Raw genomic sequence first — 18,867 nt, forward strand, 5'->3', positions numbered from 1 at the left:
GTTGGTCAGAAATTTGAAAATTACAACCTTTCTGCAGCAGCTGTAGTTTGGTTTATTGAAATCGCCACCATCGTTTTCCTGTGAACACACACAAAGTCACAGACCCACTAATAACACCCCCTCTCCCTGCTGCCCTCACTTGGGTGGAAAGCTGATAGGTGTCTGCAGATTTGTTCTTACTGAAGAGTAAGATGGTTGCATGGTACAAAGTTGACGAACAGCCTTACCATTGTTGGTTACTTTGCCGTTTACGATGTAGAACACAAAACACTTCCCCATGCAGCTTCTCAAATGTTTTGGTGTGATCATTGTCTGCTTTGCTTGCTAGCGCAGCAAAACAACGGAGCATTATAGGTCAAGCTGATAGTGAATGTCATGTGCTGAATCAAAAGAAAAACAACTTCACATGGTCTGATGCACTTCTAGACTGTATATTCTTAATTTGAGCTGGTCATTAAAGTTCAAATATTACCCCACCCACATGTTTGGGTGAATGTTCAAAGTTTGAATAAATAGTGACGGCACTCATAGTTGATTGAATGGTATTGATTATGAGGCCAGGTTCATTATACCTAATCCTGATCATCAGATGGATGTTGCATAGTGGGAAATACAAATGACTTTGGATAGAAATTGCAAAGCATGAAACAGATGTTCATCAACAGCTAGGTGTAAAAGTTTCCGCTGACCAGATGTTCCTGGAGAGGAGAGCTCTCTCAATCAATCAGTCAATCAAATATTTTCTGTATAGCAGCTTTCACACAGCTAGGTTGATGGTGCTTCGCAGTTGACTGGTGAAATAAGAAAAGAGAAACCTCCTCAGAGTTTTTTGTTCTGGAGAGGCCCCCTAACCCTGACTACAGTGGAATCATGGGATAGCATTTCATAGATCAACCATAAGAGTTAAGGGCTGAATTAAATAGATTTGCACCAAGAAACAATAATTCATCCAAAACGGGTTTGACACTTGTAACTAAGTGAACTGTTTTCTTTAGATATAATATTATACCTTTAGTGACGAGTCTGGTTATAGCCTATGTATATTTCCACAGCTGCATATACAGTATCATTACACACAACCATCATTCTTCCTGTCATTATTGCTCCACCCTTTCTTCCCTCCATCCATTCCCCCTTTCCATTATCATTTGTATATTCCCATGCAGAGCACGGCAACAAGTAGGAGTATAGCGGGGCCCAAAGGCAGATCAATGCCAATATTTATTTTATGTCCAATTACAAGGGCAGAACCGCAGTCCGGAGAATGCAGTGATGAAAGTAAACGTCCCCTCACAGAGGCAAATAGAAAACCACATTAGATTTGCAGCCTGCAGCCTGAGCTTCAAGAGCAAAGAATATGAGTACACGTGCAGGTTATAGGATTCCAGACGAGTGAGCTACAGGCATTACCAGGGGGTGAAGCTTCCAGTAAGCAAAGTGAAATCCTGTTGCTTTCATTGGTATATCCCTGACTATCCTTTTTCCCTCTTTTCATCTGCTTTTCTTTTGATGCTTTAAGAAGTCAATTCATCTCTAACTTGAGGAGTCCCACCTATACTCTATATTGAACCATCGCTGTCAGTTCCAGAGTTACGTTGAAAGCTATATGTACTGTATGTATAAGTCTGTGCTGTTTATCGTTATCCAGGCTCCTTCTGTATGACGTTTTCACCTGTGTGTTTTCCTTTTCACATGATAATGTTCAAATAGTCCTGATATTTGCAGTAGAAGTTACCATGCACATAATGCTTGATGTTGTCTGGAGTGGGTCTAATAATGCTAATTCTTGCCTCATCTCAGTAACACTGATACTTGAACCGTTTTCAGACATGACTTTCGGATAACGTTCGGACCCAATTGTTGGATTATAATTGCCAAACGAATCGACGTATTGCTTCATGAATTGAACCCTCTCTTTTGTCTCTGTCGTCTTATCACAGATTTATTCCTGACAACTGAAGGCCCAGCATTTGAGACCTGGCTCAGCAAGGTAAGAGGTCTTCTTGGACTTTGTTGTTTCCCAACTTCCTCTTTTGTCTCTAAATCCTGTCTTTGAAAGTTCCTGTTCAGTTCAATCAGGGCAGCCATGAGTGAGTCAAGCATGATTGCTGTGTGCATCATCATTTTGTAGAAGCCAAGTCATATATGTTTTGTTAGTGCTCGTATTCTCTCTCTTTGAAATAACATATCACAATCCTCCTATAGAGTTGATAATATTACAGAAACATTGCTGCAGTTATTACTTTCAATAGGACCAAAAACACAAAGCTGTAGTAACAACACCAGTGATGTTTGAAATACCTGTGGTCAAAATCATTATTATACATTGACCATAATGACAAAAATGTTAAATTCATTGTCAAAATATTTACTGGCTATTTTTTCTTGTCTGGAGAATTGGGTCCGGCCTTTACCCGCGGTTTGCTTTTCACACATGAACAGCGCAGCAGGAGGTTCTCTGCACAGATACGTTCACAACAGCAACAAATTATTCAGGTGAGAGGTGGAACAGCCGGGTGAAGCAGGCAGAGGCGAGAAGTAATACATCAATTCTGCTGCAGAGATCCCGCGATTTTCTTGACAACACACAGACACCGGTGTCGACTCTTATCGCCACAAACTCTCTAGATATCTTTGGATCCCTGCTCGCATCGGATTCTCCACGCTTTCTGCAGACTTTGTACAGGGGGCCAGGCGGAGAAAGTCCACAGATAATCCGAGGGCTCTCACTCAGACATTTGTGTTTACATGCACCTCCTCCAGAGAAAGTGCAGAGAATCTCCGGAGTTCAGTGCATGTCTGAAAGCAGCAATACAGATCAGAGGGGTGGCTCCTGGGAAGAGCACACCCACTCGCTCACTGTGAATATTTTAGTCATTTTCCTGCTGCGCTCTCACATGTTCCGGACATTTTATGAGGGGGAAAGCAAGCAAAGCTTTTGAAAATGTCGGCAGTAACTGACTCTGGCATTTGCATTCTAACATACAGTCCCTCCAGAAGATTTCAGGAAAATGTCCAGACTTGCATGCATGTCTGAAAGCAGCTTATGTTTTCAATGAAGCAGACATACAGAGCTAATGATCATTTTTGTTTAGATTACATTTATCTGATCTCAGCCATTGATTGCCACTAACTACTGCACCCATCTAAATGGTCAAGTGTGATTTTGTTAAACGCAACCAAAGGTATTATCATAATGATCAGAGAGTGATGACCCACCGACCATCAAGTCATTATTTCCTTATTGCAGCAAACTGATCTACAAAGCTTTAGTGGGGTTGGGGGTGCAGGACTGTTGGCACTGCTGCAGGACTAGTTAATATTCTGGGAGAGCAGAGAGGGGAGACCGTGGCTCAGGGTTTTTGTCGAAGGGGCCTATTTGAAATTCAGCAGGTTGAGGCACCAGGCGAACAGTAGTCTATCTTATCACAGAGAGAGGGAACAGGAGAAAGGAAGGGGAGGAGGTGAGGAAGAAGACAGAAACAGAGGGAGATTGAAGGATTTGGCAGAGACAGAATGTGTGTAAGGTGGAGAGAGAGAGAGAGAGAGAGAGAGAGAGAGAGAGAGAGAGAGAGAGAGAGAGAGAGAGAGAGAGAGAGAGAGAGAGAGAGAGAGAGAGAGAGAGAGAGAGAGAGAGAGAGAGAGAGAGAGAGAGCAAAACAGAGCAAAACAGAGCAAATAAACTGCCATGCCCGAAGATCAGGAGGATCCGTGATGGGTGGCAAGAATGTTGATCAGGTGAGGGGAAGAAGCAAGAGAATTTCCAGTGGAAAACACAACGATTATTCTGGATCATTCCAGTTTGCTGTTCGAAGAGTTTTCCAAATAACTCATTTGGCTGAAAGCCCAAAGTCATTTGTGTTTATAGCCATGTGAGCAGCATGGCTGTAGGGATGGCAGTGTCGGTCTGCCAGTCGGTCAGGACAGCACTTTGGTCCCGACTGAAATGCTGCATCTTGTCAACTCTGTGATGAATTGCCAACAAACTTGGTAGCGATGTCCATGGGGTTGACTTTATATAAAGATAGACAACGGGTCTCCACTTCCTCTTACTATCCAGAAATGAACGCAAAATATCCCAGATATAAATGATGCCATCTTATGCCGAAGACGTCATTTGGAGCCAGAGTCTGCGCAGCTTTGCTCGGCCAATTGCCAGTCAGTCTCAGCTGTCAATCATGAAGTTTCACCCTGTTTCATCAAATACGTAATTGAAACAGAAGTTAAAAGGAACATGAACAGTTGAACATTCATCAGTTTGATAAGAATTACCTAAAAAAAAATTCTGCTAACATGGAGGAGGGTGTATGACTTATACTGCAGCCAGCCACCAGGTGGTGATCAGGAAGCTTCACTTTTGGGAAGCCATCATGTCGTCCATTTTCATATACAGTCTACAGTGCACAGATGATAAATCCAGCTGATAATTCTTCAGCACCACACATTAGCATGTTTTTTGTGATTCCATGTGAATTGTGTTTTGCACAAATGGCCATAAAACTTATGTTCAAAATCCATGGAGGAAGACATTGCGTTGACTTTTACTCCAAAGTGCTCTAGAATTTTTGAATTCTATTCAAATATTGTATCTCGACAACTTTTCAATGAATACGCATGTATTTTCGTTCATGAGCGCCAGAAGATGATTTGTAAAAAGACAAAAAAAAAACGTTTGTCTGATGATCTTTCATCCAGTGCCTCCTTAAGCTTAAAATTTGAGTTTGTCCATTACATTAGGTAATGACATCCCCCATCTTGTCTAGTATTATCACTCCGTGCATCCATGCTGACATTAGCATTTAGCTCAGAGTGCCATTGAGCTTCAGCTGCTAACCTGGCTTTAGACTGTTTGCCTTACTTTAGGCAAACAGGATTGAGTGCTTTGCTATTTTGTCATAAACTACTGAACTTGCTTGAAACAGTATAAATCTTTTATCTGGTGACTGTGTAATTTGATGCAGATTTCTATCTATAGCCAAAATAAAAACATCAAAAATGTTTATTATTAAAGTGTTCAACCTTGGCACTCACTTTTTAGGTACTTGTTGTTTCATCTGTAATCCTTTGTTTGTCTGACATAAAGTATAACGAAAAATGTAGAATATGCCTCAGTAAAAACAGGATGCCATTTGACATCAGTGTTTTTGTATTTTATGTGACCATATTTCAATTGAAGATGTGTGCATTTGTCTCCCTGAGTGTCTGTGTGAAGCGTCCTTTTGTTTTTCTTCCTGTCATTTATTTATAATAATTGACTTATCGTTCATCTGTTAATAGTTCTTCTCTCTGTAGGACGGGTCAGTGTCTCAGGCAGTGTGTCTTGTAATTGTGAGCACTGTTCCAGCTGCTAATTGACTGATAACGTTTCATTGTTTGGTGAGGTGGAGCGAGGGGATTTGGGAGCAAGACAAAGTGTGAACACACACTCAGTTACAGACAGAATGAGTTTTAACCTTGTCAGGAGAGAATCTTGTTCTCTGCAGTCTAGCTGTAGCCCTTCGTCTCATTCTCTCCTTCAATCTATGGAAAAGCCAAATGCTCTCCTCTTATCTTGCCACAAATTCCCAAATATAAGAGCTCACGTCTGGATACATTCAGAAATGCTCTTCATCCAAAGGCACGTGACATACATGGCCTTGGAAGAACAAGCGCGCACTCGCAAATAAATACACAAACACACAAGGCCGAGCAGTTGCCCAGCATCCTCAGAGCATTAGACCCCTGTTAATCCCACTGTGGTCTTCGGTTCAATGCAGCCGCATCTATCGGTCACAGGCCAGCACACTCCTTGTTCTCCAGCACTCTGTTTTAATTACTTTTCTCTGTTTTCTTTCCCCCTAAGTCTCCCTCCATCCCTTCCCGTTCCTCTGTTTTCCTGCGATTACACAGGAGAAGGCAGCCACAGAAGGGGTGGGGGTGTGGGACAACAAGCCAGGGAGAGATGAGTGAAGAGAGGTGTTTTCATTGGCAGCCGGGTAGAGTCAAGGGGTTTTAAAGGGCAATTCTACAATGATAGATATAATAATTAAGTTCATTAGTGAGTGATTGTTGTCTTATTCACATGAACATAATGCAGTCAGCTGCATTTGAACAGCAGTGTTTTTGATGTCTCTTTATTTTAATTTTTCATACAAAGGAATATACGTCTGCTGGTTTTTACCACCCTGACACAAAGACAGGCGAACAGATACATCCTGATTAATCGATAGTGAGGATTACAATGTCAGTCAGAGTCTTGCTAAGTGTATACATCTAGGAAGGTCAATTACATGGAGGAACACTGTTTACATCGGAAACACCCTAACATCCTGCTTTATTAGGCACTTAAACAAACTAATCTGTGGGGCTGGGTTGTAATTTTGTTATTTTCACACAGGAAAATAATGAAATGGCCACCCACAAAATAGCTAATTTCATGCCAATTTGGCATAGTCATAACTATTACAGATGTTCCCTCTGGATTTAAATGCATAATACACAAATTGTAGAGCTTACATAGGCCTTCCCACCTAGAGAGAAACCAATTACCCTGCTATTGGATAGAAAATCCTTAAATTCAGACATTTTTTATTGAAGATGGTGTATTCTTGTTTTCTATTGATACTTATATAATTTTATGACATACAACACACAATTGCAGTTTAATATTCAGTGCAAAAAAAATCTGTCTTCTTCAATGGATAATTATATGTTTTATTTGACAGGCTTTATTTAGTAAGGCACAGCACCTTGTTTTACAATCTTTTTCATTTGAAAAGAAGTTTATCCTGGCTAGTATAGCCATACATCAAATATTGATACACTGCGTGTCTGCAGTCTCACACACACTGGCACTTTGAGTAGATCCAGCCTTTAATACCATTGTTTCTAGTGCACATTACTTGACATATACACACTTTCCCCATTAGTACTGTCATTAATTCTGCATGATTTTGTTGTTTTAGTCATGTTAAAATCTTCCAGTTTCCAGACTCCCTCTCCTGTAAATTTTTTTTAAAATGTCTTACACCTCTACAAATCTGTATATGCCAATGTCATTCATCTGCACTGTTAGTGTGTGTGTGTGTGTGTGTGTGTGTGTGTGTGTGTGTGTGTGTGTGTGTGTGTGTGTGTGTGTGTGTGTGTGTGTGTGTGTGTGTGTGTGTGTGTGTGTGTGTGTGTGGCTGCCTTACATGTGTTGGATGTGATATGAACAGAAGGGAAGGATAATAACAAGACGTGTAATCCTTTCATCTTCACACATCAATCATCTGTTTCTAAACTGTCACACACACACTGTTTTAATCATGACATGTGCAACATTGCAATCAAGCAACCATCACCAGTAAATCACACCAAGATCTCATCCTCAACACAGAGAGAGTTAACACCCTGTGTGTGTGTGTGTGTGATTGGATGCTTTTAATCTGATTGACATGTGTTCACCCTCCCTGCTTTTGAACAGATCAGCTTCACAGTTTGTCATTTTCTTGTCTATGGTTCAGTTGAACACACACATGCATGTAAGACAGAGAGTTGTATCTTAAAGGGGACATAGCATGCAAATTCCACTTTGTTAGTGCTTCTACAGGTTAATGTGGGTATCTGGCATGTCTACCAACCCAAAAACTCTGGGGAAAAAACACTCGCGCGTTTTGTTATGGTTCCTCTAAGTCAGAAACGTCATGCTTGAGTGACTCGATTGAGCTTCCTGGGTTTTGTGTCGTAACAAGGCACTGGAAGTCTCCCTACATGGCCTTGCCCCCCCCCCGTCACCCCTGCAGCGCAGCGCCGTTCCCAAGCACGCAGCCGCCTGGCTGTTCACACGGGACGAGCATTTCTCTGCGCTGGTCAGCCCGCGATTCACTCACATGTGGCATTTGTCTGGATCGTTGGGACTGGGAGGCTGCAGCAGTTGCTCGGGCGCGACCGCTTGCTCTCCCATGCGTGAGCTGGAATTTGTGTCAACGCCACACAGCCAGCAGTGTGGAAGACTTCCGCAGTGTTCAGCACTACTGTAACACTGGCACAAACACACAGAGCCCCCCCCACTCGTTACACCGGACGCGGAAGCGCCGCTGCGAGGCAGCGCAGCGCCGTTCCCAAGCGCGCAGCCGCCTGGCTGTTCACACGGGACGTGCATTTCTCCGCGCTGGTCAGCCCCATAGACTGTATATATAAGGTCAGCCCGCGATTCTGCTTTCTCCGCTTGTTGTTGTACCCGTTGAATGTCGGGGTTCGGGGGTAAATGATGGTCTTCATAGCCCCCCCCCCCACCCCTCTCTTTCTCTCTCTGTCTGTCTGCTTGTGTGCTTGTAGTGGATGGGCAGAGGGGGACATTTAATTATGTGATTGGGAAAATTAAAACTCCAGGACAACAGAAGGGGAATACAAAGTATGGGATGCATATTTGATAATTTATATCATATAAAATATGTAATTTATATCGTTTAAAATCATGGGGGGAGAGGGGGGAGGGGGGAACTGGCTCATTAGCATTTAAAGGAACAGGCACTCAAAACAGGTCACTCTGTGGAGGGCTGTTTTATACAGGGTAAAAAGGGTGCTGTTTTATATGATCCTTGTGGTATTTTGACCAAAGTATGTTACAGACATTTCATTAAGACCCCAAGGAACCATATCAACTTGTGGTAAAATGGGCATGCTATGTCCCCTTTAATATAAGTTATTTAGTAAATTATAGGTTATTCCAAAGTTTAATGAATTCACTCTGTGTGTGTTGCATTCATTTATTGGAATCCTTGTTTATAATAACTGTGATAACTACATAATTACATATCTACTGTGACGTTAAGAGTTTCTGTCACAGTCGTCAGTATTTAAGTGTTATTAGCATACAGGCTGGAATTAATAGCTAATAAATCCATGTGACATTCAGAATAAAATCTGTAAAGTCATTAGGGTGGTTTCACTGTAAAAATATTAACTCACATGTAAAAAATGTAAACACATAAACTTATACGCAAATAATTTGTAAATACATATCCCAAAAAATGTGTCAAAAACTAAATCCAAACTATTATGCAAATAATATATAAATTATATGCAAACAATAAACAGATCTACAAAAATGTATAAACTCAAATTCACTTAATCAAAGCATATAGAAAAGGTATAAACCCCCCCAAAATAAAAAAACTCATATATAAAACATTAATATCAAAGAAATATATAAACTAAAATATATAACTATCAATAATCAAGATAACTGTTGAGGCCTCCTACAGTTCATTTGATCATTTAATTGATTCTTGAAATGTATTATGATTAATTATTAATATTTTTACATGTTTTTTTCTCGTTCTTTCCACACATGTCTCCAGATTCAATATATTCAGAGTGTGATATTCCTGTCAAGGATGAGCAGTCATGGGGAAGTCCTCCTTCAGATGTCAAAATATTGATGTACTAACCGACCTAAAATTCAGGTTACACCATCATGAATCTACTGGACTATCACATTGGCAGCAATATTCATTAGTCTGCTAATCTAAATGTCCCGAGGTAGTCTGCCAGTAGGATGATCAATATTGCACTTTCTGTGACAGTCTGTCTGGAGGAATAAGAATCATGATACCTCCAGAAGACTTAACAAGACTTTCTGGCATTTCTGAAGTTTCCTCTCAATAAATATTCCCATCACTCTGCCTGTTGTTAGAAGCTGAGCAGATTTATGATGAGAAGAGAAAAGCTTAGCTAAAATAGACAGTAGCTTTCAGTTAGGACTAATCAGTTGATGTCATTTGGTTGTCATTGAAAGAAGAACTCACTGTGCTCACATAAAATAGTGTTTTCCACCTAATCAGGGTCAACAAGTGTTTTACACGTGTTCACTTTGGGAAAACCTTGGTTCAAACAAAGACGTCCCAATACCATTAGACAGTAGTAGATGTTGAAATCAGTGTGACAGTGTGTTGCTTTACAATGTCAGTGTCATGGGAACAGTGTTCTGTGTACTGTTATGTAGAGAGCAATAATTACTAAAATTAATATGTTTAAAAATCTAACATTATATATTTTTTCTTGTCCATGGTACACTGACTTATTCTGCTATCACTGGAGAAGATTAACATGCATATATAACGTGCAAATGTTACGCAGTTTATACATTTACATTTATATGTACACTACCGTTCAAAAGTTTGGGGTCACCCAGACAATTTCGTGTTTTCCATGAAAACTCACACTTTTATTTATCAAATGAGTTGCAAAATGAATAGAAAATATAGTCAAGACATTGACAAGGTTAGAAATAATGATTTTTATTTGAAATATTAATTTTGTTCTTCAAACTTTGCTTTCGTCAAAGAATGCTCCATTTGCAGCAATTACAGCATTGCAGACCTTTGGCATTCTAGCTGTTAATTTGTTGAGGTAATCTGTAGAAATGTCACCCCACGCTTCCTGAAGCACCTCCCACAAGTTGGATTGGCTTGATGGGCACTTCTTGTGTACCATACGGTCAAGCTGCTCCCACAACAGCTCAATGGGGTTGAGATCTGGTGACTGCGCTGGCCACTCCATTACAGACAGCATACCAGCTGCCTGCTTCTTCCCTAAATAGTTCTTGCATAATTTGGAGGTGTGCTTTGGGTCATTGTCCTGTTGTAGGAGGAAATTGGCTCCAATCAAGCGCTGTCCACAGGGTATGGCATGGCGTTGCAAAATGGAGTGATGGCCTTCCTTATTTAAAATCCCTTTTACCTTGTACAAATCTCCCACTTTACCAGCACCACAGCAGCCCCAGACCATCACATTACCTCCACCATGCTTGACAGATGGCGTCAGGCACTCTTCCAGCATCTTTTCACCTGTTCTGCGTCTCACAAATGTTCTTCTGTGTGATCCAAACACCTCAAACTTTGATTTGTCTGTCCATAACACTTTTTTCCAATCTTCCTCTGTCCAATGTCTTTGTTCTTTTGCCCATATCAATCTTTTCTTTTTATTGACCAGTCTCAGATATGGCTTTTTCTTTTCCACTCTGCCTAGAAGGCCAGCATCCCGGAGTCGCCTCTTCACTGTAGACGTTGACACTGGCGTTTTGCGGGTACCATTTAAAGAAGCTGCCAGTTGAGGACCTGTGAGGCGTCTATTTCTCAAACTAAAGACTCTAATATACTTGTCTTCTTGCTGAGTTGTGCACCGGGGCCTCCCACTTCTCTTTCTACTCTGGTTAGAGCCCGTTTGTGCTGTTCTCTGAAGGAAGTAGTACACACCCTTGTAGGAAATTTTCAGTTTCTTCACAATTTCTCGCATGGAATAGCCTTCATTTCTAAGAGCAAGAATAGACTGGCGAGTTTCACATGAAAGTTCTCTTTTTCTGGCCATTTTGAGAGTATAATCGAACCCACAAATGTGATGCTCCAGATACTCAACTAGCTCAAAGGAAGGCCAGTTTTATAGCTTCTCTCACCAGCAAAACAGTTTTCAGCTGTGCTAACATAATTGCACAAGGGTTTTCAAGGGTTTTCTAATCATCCATTAGTCTTCTAAGGCGATTAGCAAACACAATGTACCATTAGAACACTGGAGTGATAGTTGCTGGAAATGGGCCTCTATACACCTATGTAGATATTTCATTAAAAACCAGACGTTTCCACCTAGAATAGTCATTTACCACATTAACAATGTATAGAGTGTATTTCTGATTAATTTAATGCTATCTTCATTGAAAAAAACAGTGCTTTTCTTTGAAAAATAAGGACATTTCTAAGTGACCCCAAACTTTTGAACGGTAGTGTACATACAAATATGTGTACATTCTTACATAATGTATGTTGTTGTTGTGTCTCACCTACTATTGTATCTCTCTCCCTCTCACATGTGCACAGACGCACAGACGCACACATGCACACACGCACACAAACTAACACACACACACACAAACAGACACACACAATATCCCCCCAATAAGCTTATGTCCTCTTCTTTTCTCTTCTTTTTCTCTCTTTCCCACTGTAAAGGGCACCACACACCAGTGGCATTCAGTGTGTGTCAAAACACTTACACCCATTGGTTTCTTTGTGAGCCCACACACACCAGCTGCATCAAGAAGCACATAACCTGTGGTGACACAACATGTCATTATACATCTATCTGATCAATTCTTAAAATAACCACATCCTTGGTTGCAGCCAGAAGATCAGTTAGTGCTGAATAAATTTAATCAAAAATGGTTTTATGAGTAAACTCGATGTTTAAGTAAATGTTTAAACAAAAGTCTGAATATTTCTTGTTTGTCAATTGTGAGATTTAGATTTAAAAGTATTGGTTGGACACATTTTATAGATGGTATTAAGACCTCTGGGGTCTTGTGAAAGATATTATTTACTACTTTTTAAAGATTATATTGATTAACTGTTGATCCAGAAAGTAATTATTAAAATCTTCGCTAATATTTTTAACATTTTACTTAAAACTCCCTGCTGCAATGAGTGTATCTGCTTGCAGCTGCATGTTACAAAAAGGAAACAAATTGTATTATTCAGTGAGTTACCTGAGCAAAATGTTTTCTTTAAACATATCTAATTCTCCAATATAATGTTTGAAACTGTGTCAGATCTGATCTCATGTCATAACATTAATCAGTATCTGGGGGGATATATGCACCACAGTATTTTAAGATGTATGGTGAATGCAGTCATAAAATGTCATCATTCAGTGGAGGTTTCCTTCCTGTAAAAATCATGCACACAGTCTGCTGGTTATTTAGAAGCATGCAGCTGTGGTTTTCCAGCATCTGATTAATATATTCATATATACAGCTCCTGGGCAATGATGCTTTTGCACATGTATGCACTTCTCATGTTTATGCACACACTGCACACTGACAGACCCACAAAAGACATCTTGTGTTACTTTGCAATAGTTCATTGAAGGCACCTGAACCTTGGTCCTGTAGCATAGAGACACTATGCTAATGTTTACACCTGCTCTCGATCTTTATGTCTCACACCAGAGCCACTGGATCTGTGACATTATACACTATATTTATTGGACTGAAGTTGACTTATTCATGACACGTGAAGAAAACAGCAGCCCACAGTCCAATATGTATGAGTATTTATGACAATGCTTAATCCCCTTCACTCTCTTCTTTTCTCCCTCTCTCTCTGTCTCTACGTAATTGTTATTCTCTCAGGACGGGAACTTCACCAAATCTGAAATCATGCCAGCAAAGCCACCAGCCAGCGTTGTCGGACAGTCCTCCTTTGTTGACTTCGGTGAGCAATACAGAGATTTTTCATTTTGACAGTCCCAGTGTGTTTGATTTGTGTGGTCACAAGAGAGACACAGAACCTATAAACCTACATCAGTGGCTTGTACTGTGGGGATTTGGTTTGTAATCAGACAGTCAGAATGTAAAATCTCCAAAATACTAGAAGTCACTGTGTAAACACACTTACAGTAAGACACTTCATATATATGAGTGTATATGTGTGGGTGATCCATCCCGATCCAAGCTCACCTCTCATTTGAAGCTGCGTAGCTTTTGGTTTTGGAATTTTCCCTACAGCTCTCTCATCACACAACTTTCTTTTTCCACACACACACCACACATGCTCGGCCCTTACCAGAAAGGCTAATCTTATTCATGGACACACAGTCACAGACACACACTCTGATATACACACTCAATCCCACATATAGCCACAGTTTTCTGAACATCTTATCCCCTAAAACAATCTTGGCCAGTAGTATTCATTGTTTTGCTCAGCTTTACATTTATCCTCAGCAAATCTCTGCAGGCTCTGTAATCTCCAGGCTGCAGCCTGTGCCCCACAAAGTGGCCGCTGGTCGCTCTTGTATGAGCAAACTCCTCAGCCAGAGGAGGGGCCTTCTTATTCTTGTTTTTCAAGGTAAATCCCACTCTGATAAACAACCTAATGGTATACAACAGACTGGATTTAGTACAGGGTTGAATGAGAAAAAATAATAAGTAACAGTCCTCTCTTTCTTAGCTTCTGCTGCCAAAATAGACAATGTGCTATATGTCCATGAGCAGCTGGTCAGGTGACCAAGGACAGGAGACCTCCCATTGTAGATGTAAATAACTCTGAGTGTGAAACTCTGAGCACACAATACTGAGCTCCATAACCTAAAGCCAGGTGTGAGCTATTCTTACCTGTAAAGTGTGACAATGTAACTTTTCATCAACAGCTGCTACTATGGGCACAAGTAGGCAAGTTGCATCAAAAGCTAATGGTTTTACCTGAGACTGAATATAAAGATGACGAGTCTCCACGTCCTCTGACTGGCAAGAAATGAAGCTGGAATATTGTAGCTACAAAGGCCACCATCCTGTGCATTTGGAGCCGGAGTCTGCACAGTACCGATTAGGGGATGGAGCTGTGTGTGAATGGTCCCATCGGTACACACGTTCGACCAATCATGACTCCTTCCTACCTGTCACTCATGACATTTCACCCCATTTTAATATCATCAAATAATTAACTAATTCCAACCTTACCAGAACAATGATAACTTGAACATTCATCAGTGTGATAAGAACTATCTGAAATGACAGAAAACATCTTTGAGAAATTTGTATTTAACCTGTACTTTGACTTCTTTATTTGGTCCATGTCCCATACACTAATAAATGGAGGGGAGGGGTTTATGACCTACACTGCAGCCGACCACCAGGTGGTGATCGAGAAGCTTTGGCTTCACTTTTGGGGAGCTGTCATGTCGTCCATATTTGTATAAACAGTTTATGGGTTGAACCAGACCAGCTAAAGGCTAATTGACACTTTAGATTTGCACCGTGAAATTCATCTTTGAAAAATATGGCTGCAGAAGTTTCTAAATGTTGGCTGGTTGGCAAACTAGTGTTGCTGACAACTGCTAGCTCTCAGTTAACAACCTATCAACAGACTGCATTTGGACCACTGACCCTTGTCTGCAACTGACTGCTAACCATGTCTCTGTGTGAAGCAGTTTATAGTGAGACAGCAGAGTGTGCAGTACAGCTAACAAGCTGCAACATGTCTCATGTTTCCAGCTTTCCTCAAAACTAAACAGCGAGGTCACCAACACAAGGTCAAGACTGTTTTCTGTTGGTCAAAGGAGAAACTTTTCGTGTCAAAGTTCACCCAAACTGATATCGACAGAGTTTCTTCACCCCTACAAGCAAAGCCACTGATGGCAATGGTTCCATCGAAGGTAGTTATTTTTGCCCACAAAATGTCAGTGTTTTTAATTCTGGTGTTACTGGACTTAAAGCTGAGCCTTATTCTTTTTCATAGCAGTGGTTTTTAAGAGAGGAAAGTTAGCTTGTCCAAAAACTATGAACATTTTATTGAAAGACTGCCTCCACTCATGTTCCATCTTTTTTTCCTTGGATTAGGTTGCTTGACTCTGCTGTATTGATTCTGAACAAACAAATCCGAATCCATCACAATACATCACTTCTTGTGAATTTGTGAATTATACATAGGATTCTTCCTACAAGACAATGGAAACTAAATCAACTGAGATCACAGGACTACTTGTGGTTATTTGTATGAGAACACTAGTACTTTAATTATTTTATGAAAATCAGGTAATTACCCACATTTACAGCATATTTTGCTTTGCTACTGTTGTTTTTGCCCTTTTTCAGTTGTTTATTTTTCTTGTAACATAAAGACCCTTAACAGTAAGTTTGAGCTATGTGCTGTCCTTATCTGTGTAATGTTGTGTGCATGTATAATTAACTTTTGTGACTCTCGTGCACATGAACATACACAAATGCACACAGAGCTTTGCGATGATACACACATCTCTATTGGCAAGATTAATCTGTTAATCTCACTGCAGCTAAGGGTGTCCATCAAATATTTAGTGAACAAACTTCCCCTTCCCAAATTGCCAATAATGTATGAGCCAGAGGGGAAATGACGTGTGTGTGTGTGTGTGTGTGTGTGTGTGTGTGTGTGTGTGTGTGTGTGTGTGTGTGTGTGTGTGTGTGTGTGTGTGTGTGTGTGTGTGTGTGTGTGTGTGTGTGTGTGTGTGTGTGTGTGTGTGTGTGTGTCATGAGGGAATCTGTGTGACAGCCTGCCTATTTTGCAATTTGCTTTGCAAACATGTATGTATTAAAGTCATCATCTCTCGGGGCGGTGATCTTTTTTTGTTTAAATCTAAAGCTTAAGCTTATCTCAACAAAAACTTTTTCATTTCTTTAATCTTTTCCTCTTTTTTTTTCTCCCTGGGCTCTGAAATGTCACTTCAAGACGTTGCCCTCGTTAGCTGGGGATTGAAGCCTTTGAGGGTCACGCTTCTCATAATCTGCCAAATTCTAAGAGAGAGATGTCTTGCCGGATGCAAAAACAAAATGTTGGTCCCATTTTGTCTGCTTTATTAAAGCCCTCCTCGCCTGTCGCTATCAATCTTTATTTCTCTTGATCTGCTGTTTGCTTTCTATCCACAGCTTACTCGCTTTTCACGCTTATTCCTCCTTCTTTTCTTCATCTAAACAGCTTTAGGTGTCACATGGATCTTTAGACTTAATTACATTGTTGGAAAAGAACTTGAGTGACCTCCTCCCTTTTTTAGAGCCTCTCTCCTCTAGAATAGTAAATATTCACCAGAGCCTTCTTACTCTCTTTGCTTTGCTTAAAACACACACACCTCGTCATGATTTGTGTTTGAACACATGTAGAACAATAGTATTTGATAGTAAAGACTTTATAATATGGGTGTTATAAGCAATAATTGAATCCATGTTTGCAATTGAGGCCAGATTACATCAGATTTACCTAATCAAATAATATCAGATTTGAATTTGAACCACATTCATCTCTCTGTGCTTCTAGTTTCTGCGTCTCCCATACTGTCAGGCTAAGACAGAGAGATACTCTGTGCTAACGAGAGTGGAGTTAGGATTTCTTATCAAATAAATTGGGCTCAATGGAAGACTCAGTATGAGTCAGAGGACATTGACTCTGACAACATAATTGGAAAACAACACTCGAACTCTTGTGTAAAAATTCTTTCAATATGTAAATGCCACTTGTCCACGGTGGATGTATCACAGCCTGAAGCATCTATTGTTCTTTCCTTTATAATCTGGTTTAGATGTAAAACAAACATGCACACAGCTCAAGTGAACGCTGAAGTGATACAACAGTATCTCAGTATATTACATTTCACTTTATGTATAAGTATTCAAGTCCAAACCAATCTATGGCCATGTTAAGTATATAGACTGAGTTTAAAAGAGCTTGCATAAAATCTATTTATAGAAAAGCCAGTTTTTTAAATATTCTATAAATAGTTTGTATTTTAGTTAATTTTTCTCTTACTTTGAATGTGTTCTAAAGCTAATTTACATTAAAATATAGTGACAATAAACAAACCCTACTTAATACAAATCATATGAGAGGTGCCAACAAATGACAGGGCTACAGGTTTGTCCTGCATAGAGAATTGCGAGGCGGCTGCCTCTGTCAAATTTTGTGCCGCCTCCGCCTTCTGTCAAAATTCTAGTACAGTGGAAACCACTTATAGTGATCATCTTTGTCCCTGCCAAATTCGTCACTATGAGCAGTTGATTAGTGTAAAAGAATTGCGTAGCTTCTATATGATAGTCCCAGAACTTGTGGCAAAGGTAACGGTGCCACATACCCACAGACTGCCTGTCCCAACACACACACACAGTGTCATCGAACATGTGTAAACTCAGACTGGGTAAAAACAACAGAATATGGTCGGTTTGGCTCGATTTGATTGGGGGTGTGCAGCACAAATGATTAACAGATCTGTTAGCATGGCTGTAAACAATCTTATATTGTTGTCCCATATTATAGCTACAGTTATCCTTTATCCTAGGTCCAGCTAACCAATCTGTTGAAGTTACATTAAACTGTTGTGTAGCTAAAGTAATATGTATATCACTGTTTGTTAGGTTGCTCAGGTGCTATTGTTTTTTGCATCCATCCCTATTTAACCTCCTACCCACTATAACAGCCTGTGCCTGTCCCAGTGAAACTCTGTTGGTGTTATTGTCAGTCAGTGTTTGTCTCTCTGTGTGTGGCCATCTTATGATGACCAGCTTCTCTCCAGGCTAATTAAGGAGCACATCTTGGCTTTCCCTTGAATCAATGACCACAGGGAGGCTGAACGAAAGAGAAGAGGAAAAAGTGAGGCAAATGAAAGAGTGAAGCGGGAACGGCACACTTCAAAGATGATATGAACCGAGGTAGAAAAGAGGATAAAAATATGAGTATATGCTCAGTTGGATGATCTGGAAAGTGGGGAGGTGAAGATGGCAGGGAGGGTAATGAAGGAATTAAGGAAAAGAGGAGGGAGAGGAGAGGAGGCAGTGCAGAGAGCAGCATCGCATCCCTGTGTGATCTAGAATGGGAATTAGTTCCATCACACATCAGTGTCAATTCTCCCTCTATCCTTCTACCTTTACCTTTCTCTCGCTGTCTCCCACTGCATCTTCCCTGTATCTGTCATCTCCATTTCATCAAATATATATTTTGATTTGAAATAATATATATTATAATATGCAATAATAACCGCTGCAATAATAATTCTAAACCATACATTAGAAAGGAAATTGATGCCTACCAACAGTGGCTGCTGAGTGTCATCCCAGTTGTGTTGTGTTCATATTTCTGCTGGCTAGATGCAGTGCTGTGAGGCTGCACCTCTGCCTCCTTTCTGTGGTGTTGAGCTTTACTGAGGATCTGTTGGAGAGCTCATTTACTAAACTGCACTTTGGGATTCACAAAGAACTGTGTATTTAAATGTTTAAAAGCAGTTATGTAATAATTGCATTGACAGCATATATTTAATTCCCTATGAAGCTATGTTCAGTTATTCCTGCCTCTCGCTTTGTTCAGTTTGTAATGATTACAGCTGTCTCAGAATCTC

The 18,867-nt window shown here is 40.3% G+C and overlaps 1 protein-coding gene across 1 annotated transcript in view; it reads left to right on the forward strand.

Annotated features, from left to right (window-relative positions):
- The window catches only part of itfg1 (integrin alpha FG-GAP repeat containing 1), a 162,019-nt gene that overhangs the window by 29,406 nt on the left and 113,746 nt on the right, over positions 1 to 18,867 (forward strand). The window contains exons 7-8 of the mRNA XM_034571059.1: positions 1,941 to 1,990; positions 13,145 to 13,226. Of these exons, the coding sequence (XP_034426950.1) occupies positions 1,941 to 1,990; positions 13,145 to 13,226 (132 nt within the window). The remainder of the gene's footprint in view (positions 1 to 1,940; positions 1,991 to 13,144; positions 13,227 to 18,867) is intronic.

Source organism: Hippoglossus hippoglossus, chromosome 3 (genome assembly GCF_009819705.1).
Source record: "Hippoglossus hippoglossus isolate fHipHip1 chromosome 3, fHipHip1.pri, whole genome shotgun sequence".
NCBI classification, from domain to species: domain Eukaryota; kingdom Metazoa; phylum Chordata; class Actinopteri; order Pleuronectiformes; family Pleuronectidae; genus Hippoglossus; species Hippoglossus hippoglossus.